The sequence below is a fragment of the Polypterus senegalus genome, chromosome 11 (assembly GCF_016835505.1).
Source record: "Polypterus senegalus isolate Bchr_013 chromosome 11, ASM1683550v1, whole genome shotgun sequence".
In the NCBI taxonomy this organism is placed as follows: domain Eukaryota; kingdom Metazoa; phylum Chordata; class Cladistia; order Polypteriformes; family Polypteridae; genus Polypterus; species Polypterus senegalus.
In genome coordinates, this window is record NC_053164.1 from 77081993 (window position 1) to 77101960 (window position 19968).

At 37.6% G+C, this 19968-nt stretch overlaps 1 protein-coding gene across 4 annotated transcripts in view; it reads right to left on the minus strand.

The window, feature by feature from the left end:
* Positions 1–19968, minus strand: part of pcxa (pyruvate carboxylase a) — a 596757-nt gene that overhangs the window by 525603 nt on the left and 51186 nt on the right. For 3 of the 4 annotated variants that reach the window (XM_039769066.1, XM_039769065.1, XM_039769063.1), the window contains exons 2-5: positions 13523–13658; positions 11167–11351; positions 9413–9578; positions 306–569 (exon numbers count right to left, since the gene is read on the minus strand). In XM_039769066.1, the coding sequence (XP_039625000.1) occupies positions 306–569; positions 9413–9578; positions 11167–11351; positions 13523–13658 (751 nt within the window). Of the gene's footprint in view, positions 1–305; positions 570–9412; positions 9579–11166; positions 11352–13522; positions 13659–14398; positions 14419–19968 lie in introns of those variants that run through there. The other variant, XM_039769067.1, reaches the window with a different exon arrangement.

Consider the following 19968-nt stretch of genomic DNA (forward strand, 5'->3'; position numbering starts at 1 on the left):
GGGGAAAAAAAAAAAAAAATACAGCTCATTCTACACATTAATAATTATAACAGGAATTCCCCCGCACCCCCTCAGAGCAATATTAGGACTTCTGCAGCAATTACAAGTGATTGAAGCAGACAGAAACCCACCTTTACAAGAAAACACCACCACACAACTTACCCTGATCTTCAATTACTGAATCACTTATGGAAGCAAGTGGCAAAAAATAACCTGGCATACAATAACAGCTAGACCATGGAAGAGCTGCATTTTCAATACACACTCCTTAAATACTATAGTCCCAAGTTACAATTGGTACTTACCTAAAATCTGTACTTCAATATGCCTTGGTTTCTCAATAAACTTTTCTACAAACAAGGCTCCATTGCCAAAAGCAGCTAGAGCCTCTGAATAAGCTCTCTGGTAATTCTCTTCCAACTCTTCATAGCTACGCACCACACGCATGCCACGCCCACCACCACCATAAGCTGCCTTAAAGATGATGGGGAATCCATAAGTATTGGAAAACTCTTGAGCCTCCTGGAGACAAGAAATTGGAGAATCCGTTCCTGGGACCACTGGAACTCCTAAGGAGACGAAAAGAAAGTATTTTTTGTTTTTAAAAAAAAAAAAAAAACAAACTAAGTCAAGTGCTTAATGCCACACAAACACACACACAACCTCTGAGCCACATTTTCCCTACAAATAGACATCTAACTAAACACCACAGTTAACCTTCCTGGTGGGGAGGAGTTGCCTATATACATGCAGTGCTCTTGTTCAATATAGCAGGAGACATCCAAGTGGAGTTAGCATAGAAATGTTTAGGAACTAATGAATACAGAGAGAGCTGGGCAGAGAACAGAGAAAACAGGTAACCAGGTAACAACTTGCCTTGTTAGAAGAAAGCACACATTGTGGGTTCAAATCCCACTACTGACACTGTGTGATCATGTGCAAGTCACTTGACCTGCTAGTGCATTAATTGAAAAACCAAAAGAAATACAAGATTTGATACATTTGGTTACAATTTGCCTTGGTTAAAAATGTCAGCCAAATATGTAAATACAACTATGGTGCAACGACTGGCTAATAAAAAATAAACACACATACATACAAGATGAAACCAAAGCGTAACAGTGAAATCTCCAATTTTTTTTAGTTTATTTTCACTCAGAACATAACTTCACTATATTGGCACCGCAGAGTATACTCCAGCTATCATTATTTAAAAATAAAACAGCTTTATCATTTCACCCTTTAGTTTAAAAACACTGAAAATGCAGGGTTTAAAATGCACATGCCTCCAAAAAAAAAAAAAAAAACACTAAGATAGATGTATACTAAACATTACACACTAAATAGTGAACATGTTTAAATATTTTTCAAATAACCAACATGAAATGGAATGTATTACTTTTTCATGATCACAATTCATCATTATTTTGGCCAACTTAAACCTACACTTGGAGTAAATAACTTTACTGTTGATGTCATTTATTGAAAATCTTTTGTTCTTGCTTACATCTTTGTACAAATATATTTATGAATATCAAAATGTCCAACTTAAACCTAATACAGTTTTTGTAACAATAGAGTGCATTACTTTGACAATTTTGTTTTTTGGTTGGACAGATTTACTTTCCCCTACAACTAATGCAGTTGGGTAGAAGTTTAAGTATTTGAGGGTAGCACTAAAACTAAAAAGAGGCACCATCTAGAGTGGGATTCTTGAAAACTCTATGGCGATATTACTTAGAATTAATCTGTTACATTGAACATTATGAAGTTTTGCAATCAGTGGAAGCATTAGAGAATATTTTTTGGGTTATCAAGTGCAAAACAAAAAATCCAATCAAACTTTTGTGATCAGAGGACTGGCTTTTTTGTGCATTTGATGCTGACCAGAAAGAAACTATACCTGCATTTCACTAATAAAGCCTAAAATGAACCAAATTTCTTTTTTTTTTTTATTAATTTTATTACACTCCATACAAAGCAATCAAGTTTTTACAAAAAGAAAAATAGAGTTAAGAACAGATCGATCCCCACCCTTGAGAGAGAGAGAGAGCAAGCCAAACGGCATAAAAATTTTACAGCTTTTAAACATACCTAAATAAATAAATTCTCTATGCTTCATGAACTTATTTTAAAATATTACTGATTAGATCCTGCCATGTTTTGAAAAAAGTCTGTACGGATCCTCTAACTGAGTATTTGATTTTTCCAATTTCAAATAATATAACACATCAGTTTCCCACTGACTTAAAAGAGGAGAGTTTGGGTTCTTCCAGTTTATCAGAATAAGTCTGCGTGCCAAAGTGTAGTGAATGCAATCACAATTTGTTTGTCTTTCTCCACTTTAAGCCCCTCTGGAAGAACCCCAAACACAGCTGTTAATGGGTTAGGAGGGATTGCGAGTCCAAGGCTATCTGAGAGGTAATTAAAAATTTTCGTCCAGAATAATGTTAATTGGGTGCAGGCCCAGAACATGTGACCTAGTGAGGCTGGAACTAATTTGCAGCATTCACAGGTTGGATCATGCCCTGGATACATTTTGAGAGTTTTAGTCAAGACAGATGTGCTCGATATATAATTTTAAGTTGTATAATTGTATGCTTTGCGCATATGGAGCTCGAGTGAATTCTCTGCATTGCTACTTTCCACTCCTTTTCTGATATATTAATTGAGATCTTTTTCCCAGTGTCCTCTTGGATCTTTGAAAGGGAGGGATTGTAAAATGATTTTATATATTGTAGAGATGGAGTCTAAGTCCTTGAGATTGAGCAATATTTTTCCAGCATGGATGAGGGTGCAAGATGAGGAAAATCTGGAAGGTTCTGTTTAACAAAGTTCCTGATTTGAAGATAGTGAAAGAAATGTGTAGCTGGAATGTTAAATTTGGAATGTAATTGTTCATAGGATGCAAAGACGTTGTCTATATAAAGATCTCTAAGCAAGTTAATTCCAAATTTTTCCAGATATTAAAACTGCATATGTTTGTGAAGGTTGAAAGAGGTGGTTCTCTTGCAGAGGTGCCACAGATAGAAGCTTCTCCGTCTTAAAATGCTTTCTACATTGGTTCCAGATTCTAAGTGAGTGGAGCACAATTGGGTTATTTGTATATTGCCGATAGCGTGTGTTTATTGGAGCAGGGAATACAAAGAAGTACTGCAGGATTTTACTTCTATTGTGGTCCAAGCCTGTGTATGTTCTTCTATTTGTGTCCAGGTTCTTATCGCCTGTATATTTGCTGCCCAGTAATAAAACTGGAAGTTAGGTAGAGCCATGACTTCTGCCTTTTGTCTTTGTAGGGTCGCTCTTTTGATGCGTGGATGTTTTGAATTCCAAATAAATGAGGTTATTGTTGAATCTAATTGCCTAAAGAATGATTTATTAATGTATATTGGGATGTTTTGAAATAAAAAAGGAGTTTAGGAAGAATATTCATCTTAACAGTGTTAATTCTTCCAGCTAGTGTGAGATGAAGGGTTGACCTTCTATGCAAGTGTTGTTTAATTTTTTCCATGCAGACGGCGAAATTTTGTTGATAAAGAGCTTTATGTTTACTTGTGATGTTTACCCCGAGGTATTTAAACTGTTCTGCAATGATAAAAGGTAGGGTGTCTAATCTAATATTATATGCTTGAGAATTCACTGGAAAGAGTACACTTTTATTCAGATTAATTCTGAGACCAGAGATCTTTTGAAATTCTGTGAGTGCTGCTAAGACTGCAGGCACAGAATTTTCTGGGTCTGATATATACAGTACCATGTCATCTGCATATAATGAGATTTTCTGTTCCAGTCCTTCTCTGCTAATCCCCTTTATCTGATCAGTATTTCGACAATGTATTGCCAGTGGTTCAATGGCAATTGCAAACAGCAGCGTGACAAGGGCATCCTTGTCTAGTGCCACGCTCTAGTTTAAAGTAGTCTGAGCTAAATGTATGATGCAAACTGAAGCTTCTGGGTTAGTATACAGTAATTTAATCCATGCACAAATGTTTGGGCCAAACCCAAACTTCTCCAATGTAGTAAAAAGGTATTTCCATTCAATCATGTCGAATGCTTTTTCTGCATCCAATGATAATAATATTTCTGGGGTGTTTGATTTAGTTGGTGAGTATATTACATTAAACAGGCGTCGAAGATTTGAAGATAAGTGCGGCCCCTAATAAATCCAGTTTGGTCTTGTGATATTACCAAGGGGAGCACTTTCTCCATCCTTCTGGCTAAGATTTTAGAGAGTATTTTAACGTCGTTATTCAGAAGTGAAATTGGTCTGTATGATGCACATTGTAATAAGTCCTTATTTTGTTTTGGAAAAACAGTGATTAGTGCTTGGCGAAAGGTTTGTGGAAGAGATTGGTTATCTCTGGCTTCTGTAAATGTTGCTAATAGGAGGGGAGCTAGCTGAGCAGAGAATTTCTTGTAAAATTCTGCAGGGTAGCCATCAGGGCCTGCTGCTTTCCCGCCTTGGAGTGACTTTATAGCATCTAGTAATTCTGATAACGCCAGAGGTTTATCAAGTTCCTCCGCACTAAAAGTGTCTATTTGTGGTATCTGTAATGTATCTAGAAATGTATTTGAGTGTGTATTGTCTTTTAAACTCAGTAGTATATAGGGATTTATAGTAGTCTCTGAAAGTGTGCATTATATTTTTGTGTTCGACGATTTTATCTCCGTTCGTGTTGGTGATTACCGAGATTGCATTGCGCACTTCTTGCTTGTGAATTTGTTGAGCTAAAATATAATTTCATTAATAAAATATAGTTCAGGATTTCCACATTTGTGCAGTAGTGGAAAATGCCTTAAAACTGTTTGCTTTGCATGTGCAACCAGGTAATATCTAAAGTTATTCATGTTAAACATGTATTGCAGCTTTGTATTTTAGCACAGGAGTATACAATTTTTTTATTTAGCAAAACTACAACGTTTATTTTCCAAGAGCTGGGACAAGTAGACTTCAAGCAGGAGCAGGAAGGGGAGAATGTACTGGGGGAAAATATATATATACACATATATACACACACACACACACATATATGTATATAAGAGATTAAAGCATTAAACAAAAATAAAGCTAGATGTTCACAGGAACACATTTGTAAAGCATTTTAGACTTTAAATTAATGCCATTTAACACCTGTAACTTTGGAATACTGTTAACCCGGCCAAAGGGGATGCACAAACCAGTGTGTTTCTTCATGCCAGTCCCAAGACCCGATAAATGGGGAGGGTTACATCAGGGAGGGCATCCAGTGTAAAAATATTGCCAAATTAATATGCAGACAACAATACAAATTTCCATACCAGATCGGTCTAGCCCCAGGTTAACTACGACTGCCACCAGTACTGTTAGCCAACAGGGTGTTGGCAGAAATTGGGCTACTGTTGGCTGAAGGAGAAGGGGGTTGGGAAGACATGTCTGGAGGCAGGAGGAAAGAAGGAAGAAGTTAGAGTGGAACTGAGGGTAGGAACTTTGAATGATGGCAGTATGACTGATAAGGGGAGACAGTTAGATATGATGGAGAGAAGGAAGGTTGATATATTGTGTGTGCAAGAGGCTAAATGGAAGGGGAGTAAGGCCAGGTGGATTCAAATTGTTCTATTATGGTGTGGGAGGAGAAATGGTGTAGGAGTTATTCCGAAGGAACAGTATGTCAAGAGTGTTTTGGAGGTGAAGAGTGTCAGAAAGTGTAATGATTATGAAGCTGGAAATTGGAGGTGTGATGATGATGAATGTTGTTAGTGCATATGCACTGCAAGTTGGGTGTGAAATGGGTGAGAAAGAAGATTTTTAGAGTGAGTTGGATGAAGTGAGGAACAGTTGTACCCATGGGACAAAAAGTGGTGATTGGAGCAGATTTCAATGGGCACGTTGGTGAAGAGAACAGTGGAGACGAGGAGGTGATGGGTAGGTATGGTGTCAAGGAGAGGAATGAAGGTAAGAGGATAGTGGATTTTGACAAAAGGATGGACATGGCTGTGGTGAATACATATTTTAAGAAGAGGGAGGAACATAGGGTTATGTACAAGAATGGAGGAAGATGCACACAGGTAGATTACATCCTATGCAGAAGAGTTGATCTGAAGGAGACTGAAGACTGCAAAATGGTGGCAGGGGAAAGTGTAGTTAAGCAGCCTAGGATGGTAGTCTGTAGGATGACATTGGAGATCAAGAAGAGGAAGAGAGTGAGGGCACAGCCAAGGATCAAATGGTGAAGCTGAAAAAGGAAGACTGCAAGGTGGTGAGACAGGCACTGGGTGGCAGTGAAGAGTTACCAGACAGCTGGGAAACTACAACAGATGTAGTAAGGGTGACAGCAAGAAGGGTGCTTGGCGTGACATCTGGAAAGAGGAAGGAAGAAAAGGAAAGCGGGTGGTGGAATGAGGAAATACAGGAGAGTATACAGAGAAAGGATGGCAAAGAAGAAGTGGGATAGTCAGAGAGATGCAGAAAGTAGACAAGAGTACAAGGGGATAAGGCGCAAGGTGAAGAGAGAGGTGGCGAAGGCTAAAGAAAAGGCTCATGGATGAGTTGTAGGACAGGTTGGACACTAAGGAAGGAGAAAAGGACCTGTACCGATTGGCTAGAAAGAGGGACCAAGCTTGGAAAGATGTGCAGCAGGTTAGGGTGATAAAGGATAAAAATGGAAATGTACTCGCAAGCGAGGACAGTGTGTTAAACAGATGGAAAGAGTACTTTGAGAGGCTGATGAATGGAAAGAACGAGAGAGAGGGGTTGAATGATGGAGATAGTGAATCAGGAAGTGCAACGGATTAGCAAGGAGGAACCAAGGACAGCTTTGAAGAGGATGAAAAATGGAAAGGCCGTTGGTCCAGATGACATACCTATGGAAGTATTTAGGAGAGATGGCAGTGGAGTTTTTAAGCAGATTGTTTAATGGAATCTTGGAAAGTGAGAGGATGCCCAAGGAGTGGAGAAAAAAAGTGTACTGGTGCCGATATTTAAGAATAAGGGGGATGTGCAGAACTATAGTAACTACAGAGGAATAAAATTGATGAGCCACAGCATGAAGTTAAGGGAAAGAGTAGCGGAAGCTAGGTTAAGAAGTAAGGTGATGATTAGTGAGCAGCAGTATGGTTTCATTCCCAGAAAGAGCACCACAGATGCAATGTTTGCTCTGAGGATGTTGATGGAGAAGTTTGGAGAAGGCCAGAATGAGTTGCATTGCATCTGTGTGGACCTGGAGAAAGCCTATGACAGGGTGCCTCGAGGGGAGCTGTGGTATTGTATAAGGAAGTCAGGAGTGGCAGAGAAGTGCATAAGAGTTGTACAGGATATGTACGAGGGAAGTGTGGCAGTGGTGAGGTCTACGGTAGGAGTGTCGGATGCATTCAAGTTGGAGATGGGATTACATCAGGGATCAGCTATGAGCCCTTTCTTATTTGCAATGGTGATGGACAGGTTGACAGACAAGATTAGACAGGAGTACCCATGGACTATGATGTTTGCTGATGACATTGTGATCTGTAGCGATAGTAGGGAGCAGGTTGAGGAGACCCTGGAGAGGTGGAGATATGCTTGAGAGGAGAGGAATGAAGGTTAGTAGGGACAAGACAGAATACATGTGTGTAAATGAGAGGGAGGTCAGTGGAATGGTGAGGATACAGGGAGTAGAGTTGGCAAAGGTGGAGGAGTTTAAATATCAACAGTACAGAGTAATGGGGATTGTGGAAGAGAGGTGAAGAGAGTGCTGGCAGGGCGGAAAAGAGTGCCAGGAGTGATTTGTGACAGACGGGTATCAGCAAGAGTGAAAGGGAAGGTCTACTTGACCGTAGTGAGACCAGCTATGTTATAGGGGTTGGAGACAGTAGCACTGACAGAAAAGCAGGAGAAAGAGCTGGAGGTAGCAGAGTTAAAGATGCTAAGATTTGCACTTGGTGTGAAGTGGATGGATAGGATTAGAAATTAGTACATTAGGAGGGTCAGCTCAAGTTGGATGGCTGGGAGACAAAGTCAGAGAGGCAAGATTGCGTTGCTTTGGACATGTGCTGAGGAGGGATACCGAGTATATTGGGATGAAGGATGCCAAGAATAGAGCTACAAGGGAAGAGGAAGGCCTAAGCAAAGGTTTATGGATGTGGTGAGAGAGGACATGCAGGTGATGGGTGTAACAGAACAAGATGCAGAGAACAGAAAGATATGAAAGAAGATGATCCGCTGTAGCAACCCCTAACGGGAGCAGCTGAAAGGAGCACAACTTTGGTATACTGTTTGTGGGTAGAGGTGTGGTATAAATGAACGGAACTGCAATTAAGAAAAGATTGAGTAACATGTCAAGTAAAGGTGCACTACTATAAATGTCAATATGGTTTTAAAATGACAAGATAATTTTTCACGAAAATGCTTGAATTCCATTACAGAGCAATAAGAACGTGTCTGATAAGATACAAGGCTAATGATTAAACTTAAACAAATGAGAGTTCAAGAAAAACTACATAGGGTGTGAAAAAGAGCTACCACAGAAAACAAGCAACAGAAGACCTTTTTCTGAATTAAGTGGAGTGGTGTCCTCCTTAGCTTTGAATACGGGGGGGTGGAGTATAAAGCTTGCAAATGCATCTGATGAGAAAGGGTTACGAGTCAGATTCATCACTATTCATAATAATAATTCATTAATGTTAAACTTGTGTGTCAAGTACAAATCAAAAGAGTGCTCTCTCTCTCTCTGCACAATCATGAAGAAAAAAAATTTAGAGGGGAAGATAGTACTAAATGGACCTTCAAAACTTTACTGGATGACATTTTTTAAAATAAGTAATGCAATTAGGGGATTGTCAGGCTGTTAGGTTAAATAGCTATTCTCATCAATTTCTTTATGTTCCAAATAGCAGACAATGGTAGAGCATATGTATCAGAACTCATAGTCTGTTAACTGTATAGACTGGCAGAGGATCGAGTAGATGGCCAAAAGCAAGCAATGAAGACTTCCTTTTGCACAAATGGCATTATACAATACACAGGAAAAATTTTGTGAACAATGTGAAATATGTGGAAAACCTTATCAACATTCCATGAGCAGAAAATAAAAGCATCAACTCAATATATTCCTGTAACTAAGTAATAAACCTTATGTCATCAATAAGGGTAGCAAAAACAGCCTTGCCAAATACATTGCAGTAGTGGGATAACCAACTTTCAAGATGTATGAGGAGTGTAAATAAAGAAAGCTGAGCAAGTACGTCTCCGTGTAATAACTGCAGAAGAGAAAACACACAAACAAAACAAAAGAATTGTTGCAGTTAGCCAGGGTTCATTGAACATTCCTGGATAAATTTTGTAAACAAACCTACAAAAACTGGAAGTACATTTTAAGAATAGAACTTTTCAGACTAGAGTATAAGAGTCATTTTTTTGTACAAGTTATTCAAATGACAGTTTTCCCTTCCCATATAGTACCTGCATTAATAGCTATTGCTCTTGCTTCTACTTTGTCACCCATATTTTTCACCACCTCTGGAGATGGACCAATAAAACGCACACCAGCATCCATACATGCCTGTGCAAAGTCAGACCTCTCAGACAGGAAGCCATAGCCAGGATGAATTGCATCTACTTCATTCTCCTGCAAAATAAATTTATAAGAAATGAAAACAATTAGTTTCACTACGTTATATAAAAAAAACAAAAAACACACACACACACACAAATACTAATACAGATTTTAAACTATTGGACCAACTGTTTTAAAGTGTCACATATGCTAATAGAGACCCATGAAGTTCGGCGAAAATATTGTGTAACATTTCCTTTAAATGTTTGATTTTAATTAGAAACACATTCCATTGTCAATTCAAATTTAATAAAACATTTTAGAATAAGCTTCCATTTCAGGGAAAAACAATACTCTTTTCTTGCTCCTTTAATAGAGTAGCTTCAGTTGCTGGCTCCTCTCTTGTTCTCTTGGGTAGGGACTGAATTTTACTTTGTGAAAAAATATTTTAAATAAAACCTAGTGCTTGGATGGTGGCACAGTGGTAGTGCTGCTGCCTCGCAGTAAGGAGACCTGGGTTCACTTCCCAGGTCCTCCCTGCGTGGAGTTTGGAGCATCTGGAGGAAACCCACCCAGATACGGGGAGAACATGCAGTTTCCTCCCACATCCCAAAGACATGCAGGTTAGGTGCATTGGCGATCCTAAATTGTCCCTAGTGTGTGCTTGGTGTGCCCTGCGGTGGGCTGGAGCCCTGCCCGGGGTTTGTTCCTGCCTTGCACCTGGCTGCGATTGGCTCCAGCCAGCTAGATTTAGACATGAAGTTCTTTTGTAAGTCTTTCTATTCAAGAAAGAAAAAAAAAAAAAAAAATCCCTAAAATCTGTTTAATCAGAAACAGAGGTCACCATTTAAAAGAAACAAAAAGTAAACCAAGGTGCAACACAATGTATGTTGCAGGTCACCATATCTTGTGCAGTCCTGGGTCATTTGATGGCCTAAGCCAGATAACACTAGCTCTCCCCCAAAAAGAATCTTGCCGACATAAGGGTATAAGCTAGTTAAAATCTGTCCAAAAATTAGTAAGATTTAAGAATCTTCCTTCCACATTATAGTTTTTATTGGTTGATCTGATTCTACATTTTTCACTGGATAATACATTTTCCTTTGGAGTATTAAGCAAAGTGTTTACAAACAAACAGTTTAAAATGCCCTAATTAAAAGTTTCTACCAGTGAGTTGGGTTAATAAATTAATTCTATAAAGCTGTCATGAGTGAAAGTTCAATCCATAAACTATTCTGAGCATAACTAAAAAGAAAATGGTTACTAGCAGAGAATTCTTACAAAACTACTGTTCGTTGTCAGAGAAAAGTTTCCACAATTAAATTTATTCTAAACTTAATCATGCTGGACTCAACTGGAAGTTACTTTGAATCAATGATTAAGGAATGCTTACTTGATATTAGAGACAAATTAAAAAAAAAAAAAAATGTTATTCAATTTGCTGCCAAGCCACAGTAATTTTAAGTCTTAAATAGGATTTAAGGAGCAGTGTTGTATAATTAAACATGTCCACTACAGTGTACTATAGTTAAACAGGGTTAGATTGCAAAAGTGCTTACATTTGTTTAAACATTTAAATTATGAACAAGAATTTCATGTGGGTTTTGCCAGTTGCCCAATATTTTTGTATTGCCACATAGCAGTAAGGAAACAATCTTACCTTGGCAACTTTAATTATATCCGGTATATGCAAATAAGCACCAACGGGTGGCAAACCTTTTCCAATTAGATAGGCTTCATCTGCTTTCTGCCTATGCATCTGTCCAGTGTCCTGTTCAGAGTACACAGCTACAGTACGGATGCCCAATTCCGTACAGGCACGAAAAACACGAATTGCAATTTCACCTGGTGGAAGACAGACAAACTAATATGTAGGTACACACAGATGTACAAATAAATCAAGCCTGTCATTTTCATCACTTGCCACTAAATAGAACTATACAGACATGCCACAATTTTGATATTTTTAAAATTCAATTTGGGGACTAGCAAATATGCAGAAACAAAAAAAAAAAAAAGGCCACCCACAAATCGGAAAAGTAATAGTTATAAACAAGACCTCAAGCAAAAAAAAATGTAATATAAATTGTCATCCGTCTTACACCAATGCGTACATTTGCTAACAAGGAGTTATATTTAAAAATTTATACCATAGTATCAGAATTAATGACATGTATACAAATACACATTAAGACGCATTATATAAACTATGTACTTAAAATTAGAGTTCAAATAGGCTTGTAGAGGGTGAAATAGCTTTCATAGAAACATGTCAAGGGATGTGAAAAATTTTAATCTTACTTTTTTTTTTTATAACATTGTTAGTTGTGCTGGATATATGGTTAAATGTAGTTAGTATTTCTTAAACATACATTTCTTTAAAGAAATTACTCAATGGAGAGTTTAAATCTAGGCTGAAGCCTCCAACTAACATTGTCGGATGGAATAGTGTAAACCTTTATGGATACCAGGTCATTGTGGCACCACTTTGCTGGTAAACACATTTTCATAAAAATAAAGAATCATTATAATCTGCAAATAATGTAGACATGAGGTTGCAATGTAATTTAAATACTAATTACTCACTATGTGCCATATGTCAGTAATGGAACACATTACCTCTTCAGTTAATTTCTAATTAAGGGACTTTAAGATTTAACTTTCCCACGTTAATAAATGGCTTAGGCAACACCAATAATTTACAAACTCTACTATAGGGATGGGTGAACCAGCAGTTATACCGCTGCCTTAGTTCTCCCGATTCCCATTGCATTGCCTGTGGAGTATGCACATTTTCAGTCTTCAGTTTTCAGGGTACTCGGATTTTCCTTAATCACACAAAAAACATGCGTATTAGGTCAACTGGAACTCGCGTATGGCATGAGAGAATGTGGGTGCAAATATGTTGTGTGATCCCAGCTGGGACAGAATGGCCAGCATGACCCTTAAATGGGCAAAGTGGGTGTGTATAAATATATAAATAAATGGATGAATGGACAGATCCCAAGCATTTCATCTTAATATAAAACAAAAATCAAAGCGTGTTGTACATGTGTCGCTCTACCTTCATTCATTTTACACACTTTAGCCAAGCTCTTCAGAGCACGGGACTTTCAACATCCCAAATATATACAAAGTACCCTCAAATATAAAATATTTATAAGTTAACTTAAAATGCATTATAATATGCAAAGCAGACATTTAAAATTAAGCTAGATGCTCATCTTTTACAATCTAGTAAAGAAAATACCATTGCTGAAAAAAAAAGCTAATCAGCCTCCTCAATTTAACTGCCTCAGTCATTGAATTTCAAGTTCTGTAGATTAGCACAGGTCATGTATCACAAACTTTAAATTCTAAAATTCTAAAAATTTTACATGCCAATAGGACTCCACAAGTAATACTTCTACACTACTGAGTGGATGCGATGAACATGATTGGATACAGTTTACAATCCATGAGTTTCTTCAATTTCCCTTTGAACTTCCTGAAGAAGTTGTGGGAGCTGTGGGTGAAAGGCACGATAACAGCAACACACTGCCAAACTGCTGCATGGGATGGGGAGTGAACAGTGCATGAATTTCTGTGCAGTGCAGCTTTGAAGGAACATAGGCCCGGAAAGCTCTGTATGCACCAGTTTATTGCTTCATGGACAAAAATTGTATAAAATTAACTTTGGGCTATATGTATAAAGTGTACATGAAACACTGTTTAGACTTGGGTCCCATCCCCAAGATCTCACACACACACACTAAATCAGGAATTGAAGGATTAAAAAAAAAAAATAATAATTGAATATTACAGTTTACAACTAGAGTCCACGCATGGGAAATCTGCACTTTACCTATGTAAAAAATTAAACTTAAAATGTTTTTTTAAGAGTGGTCTATTCTAAGCAAATTAAAACTAAGGCATAAGAAAGAAAGTGTAAAGCAACTTCAGATACAACAAATGTCTAGTTATTTGAAGCCAGTAATAACAGGGATACATTTAAATGCACTCTATGTCAAACATACCTCTGTTAGCCACCATAACCTTTTTAATCGGCTTGTACTCCACGCGTTGTGTGCTCTGATAGACATGGCTAAGAAGAGAAATTCTTTTCACTCCAAGAAAGTTTAAGCTTTGCTTTAATAACTGCAGGCGCATCATCTGTAAAAAAAGTCAGAAGTACAGAATTAAGTAAGGAATCTCCAAAATCTAAAAATGTTCACACTGAAGAAACTGCACTGTTAAACTTAAAAATGTTCAAAACTTCTGAATTCTACTATAAAGAAATTAAATATGCAAGAAAACATTCTTATTCCATTATAAAACAAGGCAAAAAAAAAAAAAAAAATGTATTAGGTCTTTTCAGGTTTGAAAGACTAACTTTAGCATTTTCTACACCAAATTGGTCCAAATTTAACCTATAAAAAAATACGTTATTCAGAAGTGGGAAAAAAAAATTAAAATAGTTAAGACAGCTGTACACACAGCTCCTGGTTTCAAAACAAGGACCACCATGTGATAACCAGAGACTAGTTCATGTTACATATACTCTTGGAGGTTGGAGAAAAAAAAAAAAATTCTAAGTAAGCCACGGCAACAATATGAATTTTTTACCACAAAGGTCTACTAAAGAATTACTTTGCAGCATATACAGTAATTACATCTGTAGTCCAATGAGCTAACTACTAATGCTTTAGTTATCTGTTGGCAACAAGTAAAAACTGCTTTCATTCATTAAATATGTTCAAAACAAAAAAGGTTTTGGTCAATCATCAAAACAAGTTCATATTTGTCACAAACAAAAAAGGTTGTGAAATTCTTCATTGCATGCCTGAAAAACAAGTATTACAAATAATGCATGCATGCATGAAGATACTATATTACAAAAACACATCCCTTACCTGAAATTAGGTAACTTTACACAGTGATAAGCAAACACATCGTTTCAATAGCAGATGACTCAAGGTTTCAAAAATGTGTTACTTTAGTAATGTAAGCACCATATATCATAAGCTTTAAGCATCACATCTACATAAAGACAACACAATCATACTGTAAAACTTCAATCTACTAAACAAAAAGTAAGTACACATTGTGTGCTGAATGATTGTGTAAAAAGTACATTAAAGATCTATATTTTTCTTGTTCAGGACAGTCTCACTATCAGATGTTTACACGGCTGCCTCAGAGCTCCAGAGTCCACTGTTGCAAACTCAGTACAAATAATGAGGCCTAGAAAAATAAACACAGTGCTACTCTGTATATTAAAAACACCATGCCACACCCCAATTAAAGAATGTATAAAGCAAAAAATTCTGAAATGGTGAAAAAAACAAGATTGGATTAAAAAAAATCAATGCAGCTCACGTTTTAAAAAAAACACACTACTTTTCACAAGAATTACAAGGTTTCCCACATTTTATGAAATCATGAAAATGTTTTTATTCCAGATCTTTCTGGTGTATAACAAATCCCACTGTTTAGGTAATTTTGCATTGAGTATATTGAATGGAATTATTGCACTATAGCCCAGGAAGCTGTCTAAAGGAAGGACGGTCAGATCTTTAAAGTTAGAAATGCAATTTAAAAGAATCTGAAACTTGGGGGAGGGGAGTCTGGATTTAAATTTTAGTTTTTACAATGAGAAGTCAAGCAAAATGACACCTTTTATTGGCTAACTAAAAAGATAATATGCAAGATTGAGGCAACTCGGGCCTCCTTCAGGCAAGATGTAATACAGAAACTGGAGTTCCCCGTGTTTATACACATACTAGGACAAGAAACAACATTGGTAAATCTTGAAGTGAGACATCTTAATGTAAAAAATTAATAAACCTCTTCAGGCTAAGATTCATTTAGCAAGAGAGAAGAACAATGTATGGTCACAGTCTTAAGATAAGAGAACTGTCCAACAAAGTCTTTTGAAGATTCTGATGAGTTTTTCCATACAATGTGGGTCTATAGTCAGGTTGTCTGTCAGTCTGAGAAATGCAAACAATCTTCATACCTGGCCATAAAACTCTTGTCTCTATTCAAACCATGTTGTAATGTATTAAATTTTAGCAGGAGTTTGACTTCCCCATTCTTTTCTCTCTTACTATGTTCTGAAGTTGCCCATAAGCATTGTGACTTTAAAGTACCTCTCACAGTGTCCATGGCTGTTGAAGTGGGCCACTACAGGAACATTTGTGTTGCCACGTTTAATGTGGAACCCATGTAAATTCATTCTCTGGCGGAGGGTTTGCCCAGTTTCTCCCAGAGTGCAGTGTCAGGCCATTTCATGCAGAGAATTAGGTAGACCACATTGGATCATTTTCCTGCAGATCATCTCTTTATGCGATGTTCTAGTCGGTATTGTGGTATATTATACAGTCTGCATTATAAATGTGAGCACACGTTTTTACATCTTTTCTATAGGCAGGGAGATGTGACATTTTCTGTTGGTTCATTTAGGGAGCTTCGAGCAATTAGCTGCTGAAGTTTTGTGGTTATCTGTATGTAGGGCAGGTTCGGGAAATACATTTTTCAGTGTTTGGTCATCGTTTAGCACTGGCCGAAGTTCTCTTATAATTTTTCGAAGTGTTTCAAGATGTGGGTTGTAGGGACAAGGGGGTGTGGTGCGGTTCTTGTTGTCTTTGGTTTTTATATTGCAGAAGGTTGTCTCTGGGTATGGCAGTAGCTCTTCTTATTTGAGTATCTGTTGTTTTGGGGGTATAATCTTGTCTGATTAAATCCTGTCTAAGCTCCTGCAGCAGTTTATCCCGGTCTGTCGGGTCAGAGCAAATACGATTGTATCGTATTGCTTGGCTGAAAATAATGAAGCGCCTTATATGCTTGGGGTGGAAGCTATCACTTCTCAGGTAGGTCCATCTGTCTGTTGGTTTATGAAAAACAGAAGTTACAAGGATGTTGTCTTTCAGTTGAACAGTGGTGTCAAGGAAGCAGACTTCTGTTTGAGTAATTCGGCTTCAGGTTGGGGTGAAAAGAATTATATTCATTATAGAAATGGAGGAGGTCCTTCTCACTGGCAGTCCAGATGAAGATGTCATCTATGTAACAGAGATACAGCATTGGTTTTAAGTAGCACATTGACATGAAATCTTCCTCCAATTTTGCCATAAATAGGTTTGCATAGCGAGGTGCAAACCAACACCCCATTGCAGTCCCCATTTGTTGCAAGTAGAAATCTTGTCCAAAAGAGAATAAATTGTGTCAGAGTGAATTTTATCATTTGTAGAACTGACTCTGTGGGTAAGTCATGTTTGACGTACGTTTCACATGCCAATATGCCATCATCATGGGGGATGTTTGTGTAAAGTTCCTCAACATCCATTGTGGCCAGTAAGGTTCCCTCAGGTAAGGGGGTTATACCAGACTTTTGGTTAGTTTTTTTTTAAAACTGTCAGTGATGTCCTGAATGTAGCTGGTTGTATTGCGAGCAAGGGGTCTAAAGGATGTGCTCCACCCAACCTGAAACATTTTCTGTAAGGGAGCCAATTCCTGAGATTATAGGCCTTACTGGGTTCTCTTTGTGGATTTTAAGAAGCATGTAGAAATAACCCATTTTGGGGTTCTCAGGAATTAAACTGTTTACATGATCCCAGACATCAAGAGGAAAGCTGCTTACTATCTTTTTAGTTCTTTCTTGTAGAGATCTGCTGCATCTTCTTGTAGTTTGTAATAATGCATAGAATTGGACAATTATCTTTGTGCCTCCTGTACTGTATGTAATCTGATGTGTTCATGATTACTAAAGCAGCCCCTTTGTCTGCTGGTTTGATAATGATTTCTGTATTTTCCCCTCAGTAAATGTATGGCTCTCCGCTCATCCACAGTAAATCTTTCTATCCGATTTTGCTGCCGGTTTAAGATCCTGGTTTTTACTCCGTCGGAAGCAGTCTAATTATCCAAGGTGGAGTTTCTGCCAGCTTCTGGTGTCCATGTGAATTTATTGGTGGGATTGTTGTAACTGCTTGTTCTTGGTTCTTGTCTGTCAGTTTGTTTTCTTGTGGAAAAATTCTTTAAGTCTGAGTTTTTACAATAAAAAGTACAGTATAATTCAGTTTTAAAAAAAAAAAAGTGCATTTACTTTAAATACACACAAGAATCTTCCCAAAGATTAAAATGTGGTGCACTTAAACTTCTCTATTCAAGGCAGAGGTGGAGCACTGAGGATATTTTCTCTTTTAAATATCAGATTTTACTATTAGGTAATTTTATTTATTTCTACAGTGGAATGTCCCATTTCCAATTATCCACATTCAGTAGGACAGTGATTCAGTAATATAAAGAGATACCAAAAAATATTCACACAGAAAACCTACACCACATTTCACAAAACTTTCTAATAAATTGGAGTTTATACGATACTTGCCAAGACACTCAGAAATTTACTGCTCCTGTTTATGAATGAAAGGTGGATTGGTTGAGTTCTAAATGTGTTGGTAAAGCATATGGACGGTCATGAAAATTCCATGCTTGACAAAGGGTTTAAAATTCATTATATATTTAAAATAAAAAATTTAAAAAAAAAAAAAAAACACACACACCACACCCCACAAACTTGCAAGTTACAGGTCAGAAAACAAAATGGTTAAACTTAACCAGGGGAGGTAGTCTCCATCCAAGCAACAGGGTAAACCATTAATCCATACTTTTATACCCCAAAAACAGGGAGATGCATGTTTAGGTAACAGTGAAACTGTTCACACTACTACGATACTGCAACCTAGAATTTCTCACTTACACACCCCCCCCCAAATTGCTTGATATTCACCTCTGCCTCTACCATTTCACCTCTACCATAAATTTAATAAATGCTATGGTTAACCAACTGTAACCAAGTGCTCTGCCAATGAATGATGGAGTTTCACCTCTCTCTGAACTTATTACTTCTACTTTATTTTGAATGGTGATGATTTTTCTCTTTATTGTATCACCAGCACTTGTATCAGATTTGTGTTTAAGAGACATTGTTGAAGGGTGAAGACAAAAGATTAAGATGACCTCTTCTGCACAGCACTGTACACGCTATCACAGCAGGAAGGCACCAGTCATCAATACGTCTGATGTACTGACAAGAGACAACTTCCTGCTATGCGAGTAACAGTACAAGCAGGCTTGCTATTGAGAATGAATGGGGACATCAATGGGCGGTTCATCACCAGCCCACCTCACACAGTCACCTCCACTACAGTAGGCTGCCTACAGCGTCCGCCCACCGAGAACGAACACGGTGAGGCCAAAAGGCGGGTAGTGAATCGCCCCCATTCACAAGGCAGCCATTCGATGCACACTACAATGTTAACCCCCACACCAAATCCCGTTCACCCCTCAATGGCCTCCACTCGGCCTCAACCGGGTCACCGCTTGCAGCATTACCAGCCGCCAGACGAGGTCGGATGTCTGTAACCTGGGGACTACCTGTAGTTTCTATTTTGCACCTTGTATAGCATTTTGTTTCAGATAACCCAATAAACTTGACCAAATGCTTTTAGAGTATACTGGTAGTAGTGAATATCCTTGAGCCCTCGAGGGTTGAAACTGAACCAGTATACAAATGGTAGCAATATGCACATTTGCCATTCCCTAAATAAATAAAATTCATTCAGGCTATATAAAAGCATTTGTTTTCTACAATTACCAATTAAGACATTAACTCAAGGATACAGTGGGTTGGAAAATGACTGACTGACATTAACTCAAAAATCAAGACTAGAAGTTAAGATTTAAAAAAACCACACACTACTACATTTTGCTGGTACATTTGAGTCATGATGCTGTTATGGTTTTGCAATTTTAAAGGCATCTAGAAGGGAAGAATTTACGAAATTAGCAGTAGCAGCTCAACATTGCAAAAGGAGAACCAACATTATGCAACATGAACCATATACTATATTTGAAATTGATAATCAACATTCAACACAAAGTACACACTGTCCAACTGGTACTAATGTAGAATTATTCCTTGTTTTTGGAAAAACTGCACCACAGCAGAAAAATGTGATGGGGTTCATGGTGACCAGAAATCAATCTTATCTGAAAGGAATCAAAAAGGTATTGTCAGAAGTAAAATATAAGCAATACAAAAACAAATATCAGCAGGTATTTCTTTTTGTAACCTCATAAAATCTATGACAGAAACTGAAGTTTATAAAAATTAAATTTAGAACCAAGCAATTTTACATTGGGGGGCAAGTGAGTCATTAAGTAGCTTCAACAAATATACACTAATTGGCCACTTAATTAGGTACAGCTGAAGAACTGCTTGTTAAGGGACTTTGAATGGCCTGGTCCAAGTATTTCAGAAGCTGATCTACTGTAATTTTCACACACAACCACCAACTCTAGGATTTACAGAGAATGGTTACCCAAACCAAAAAAAAAAAACACCCCCCACACACACACACATACAGGATAAATATTCAATGAGCAACATTTGTCTGGGCAAAAATACCTTAATGTCAGAGGG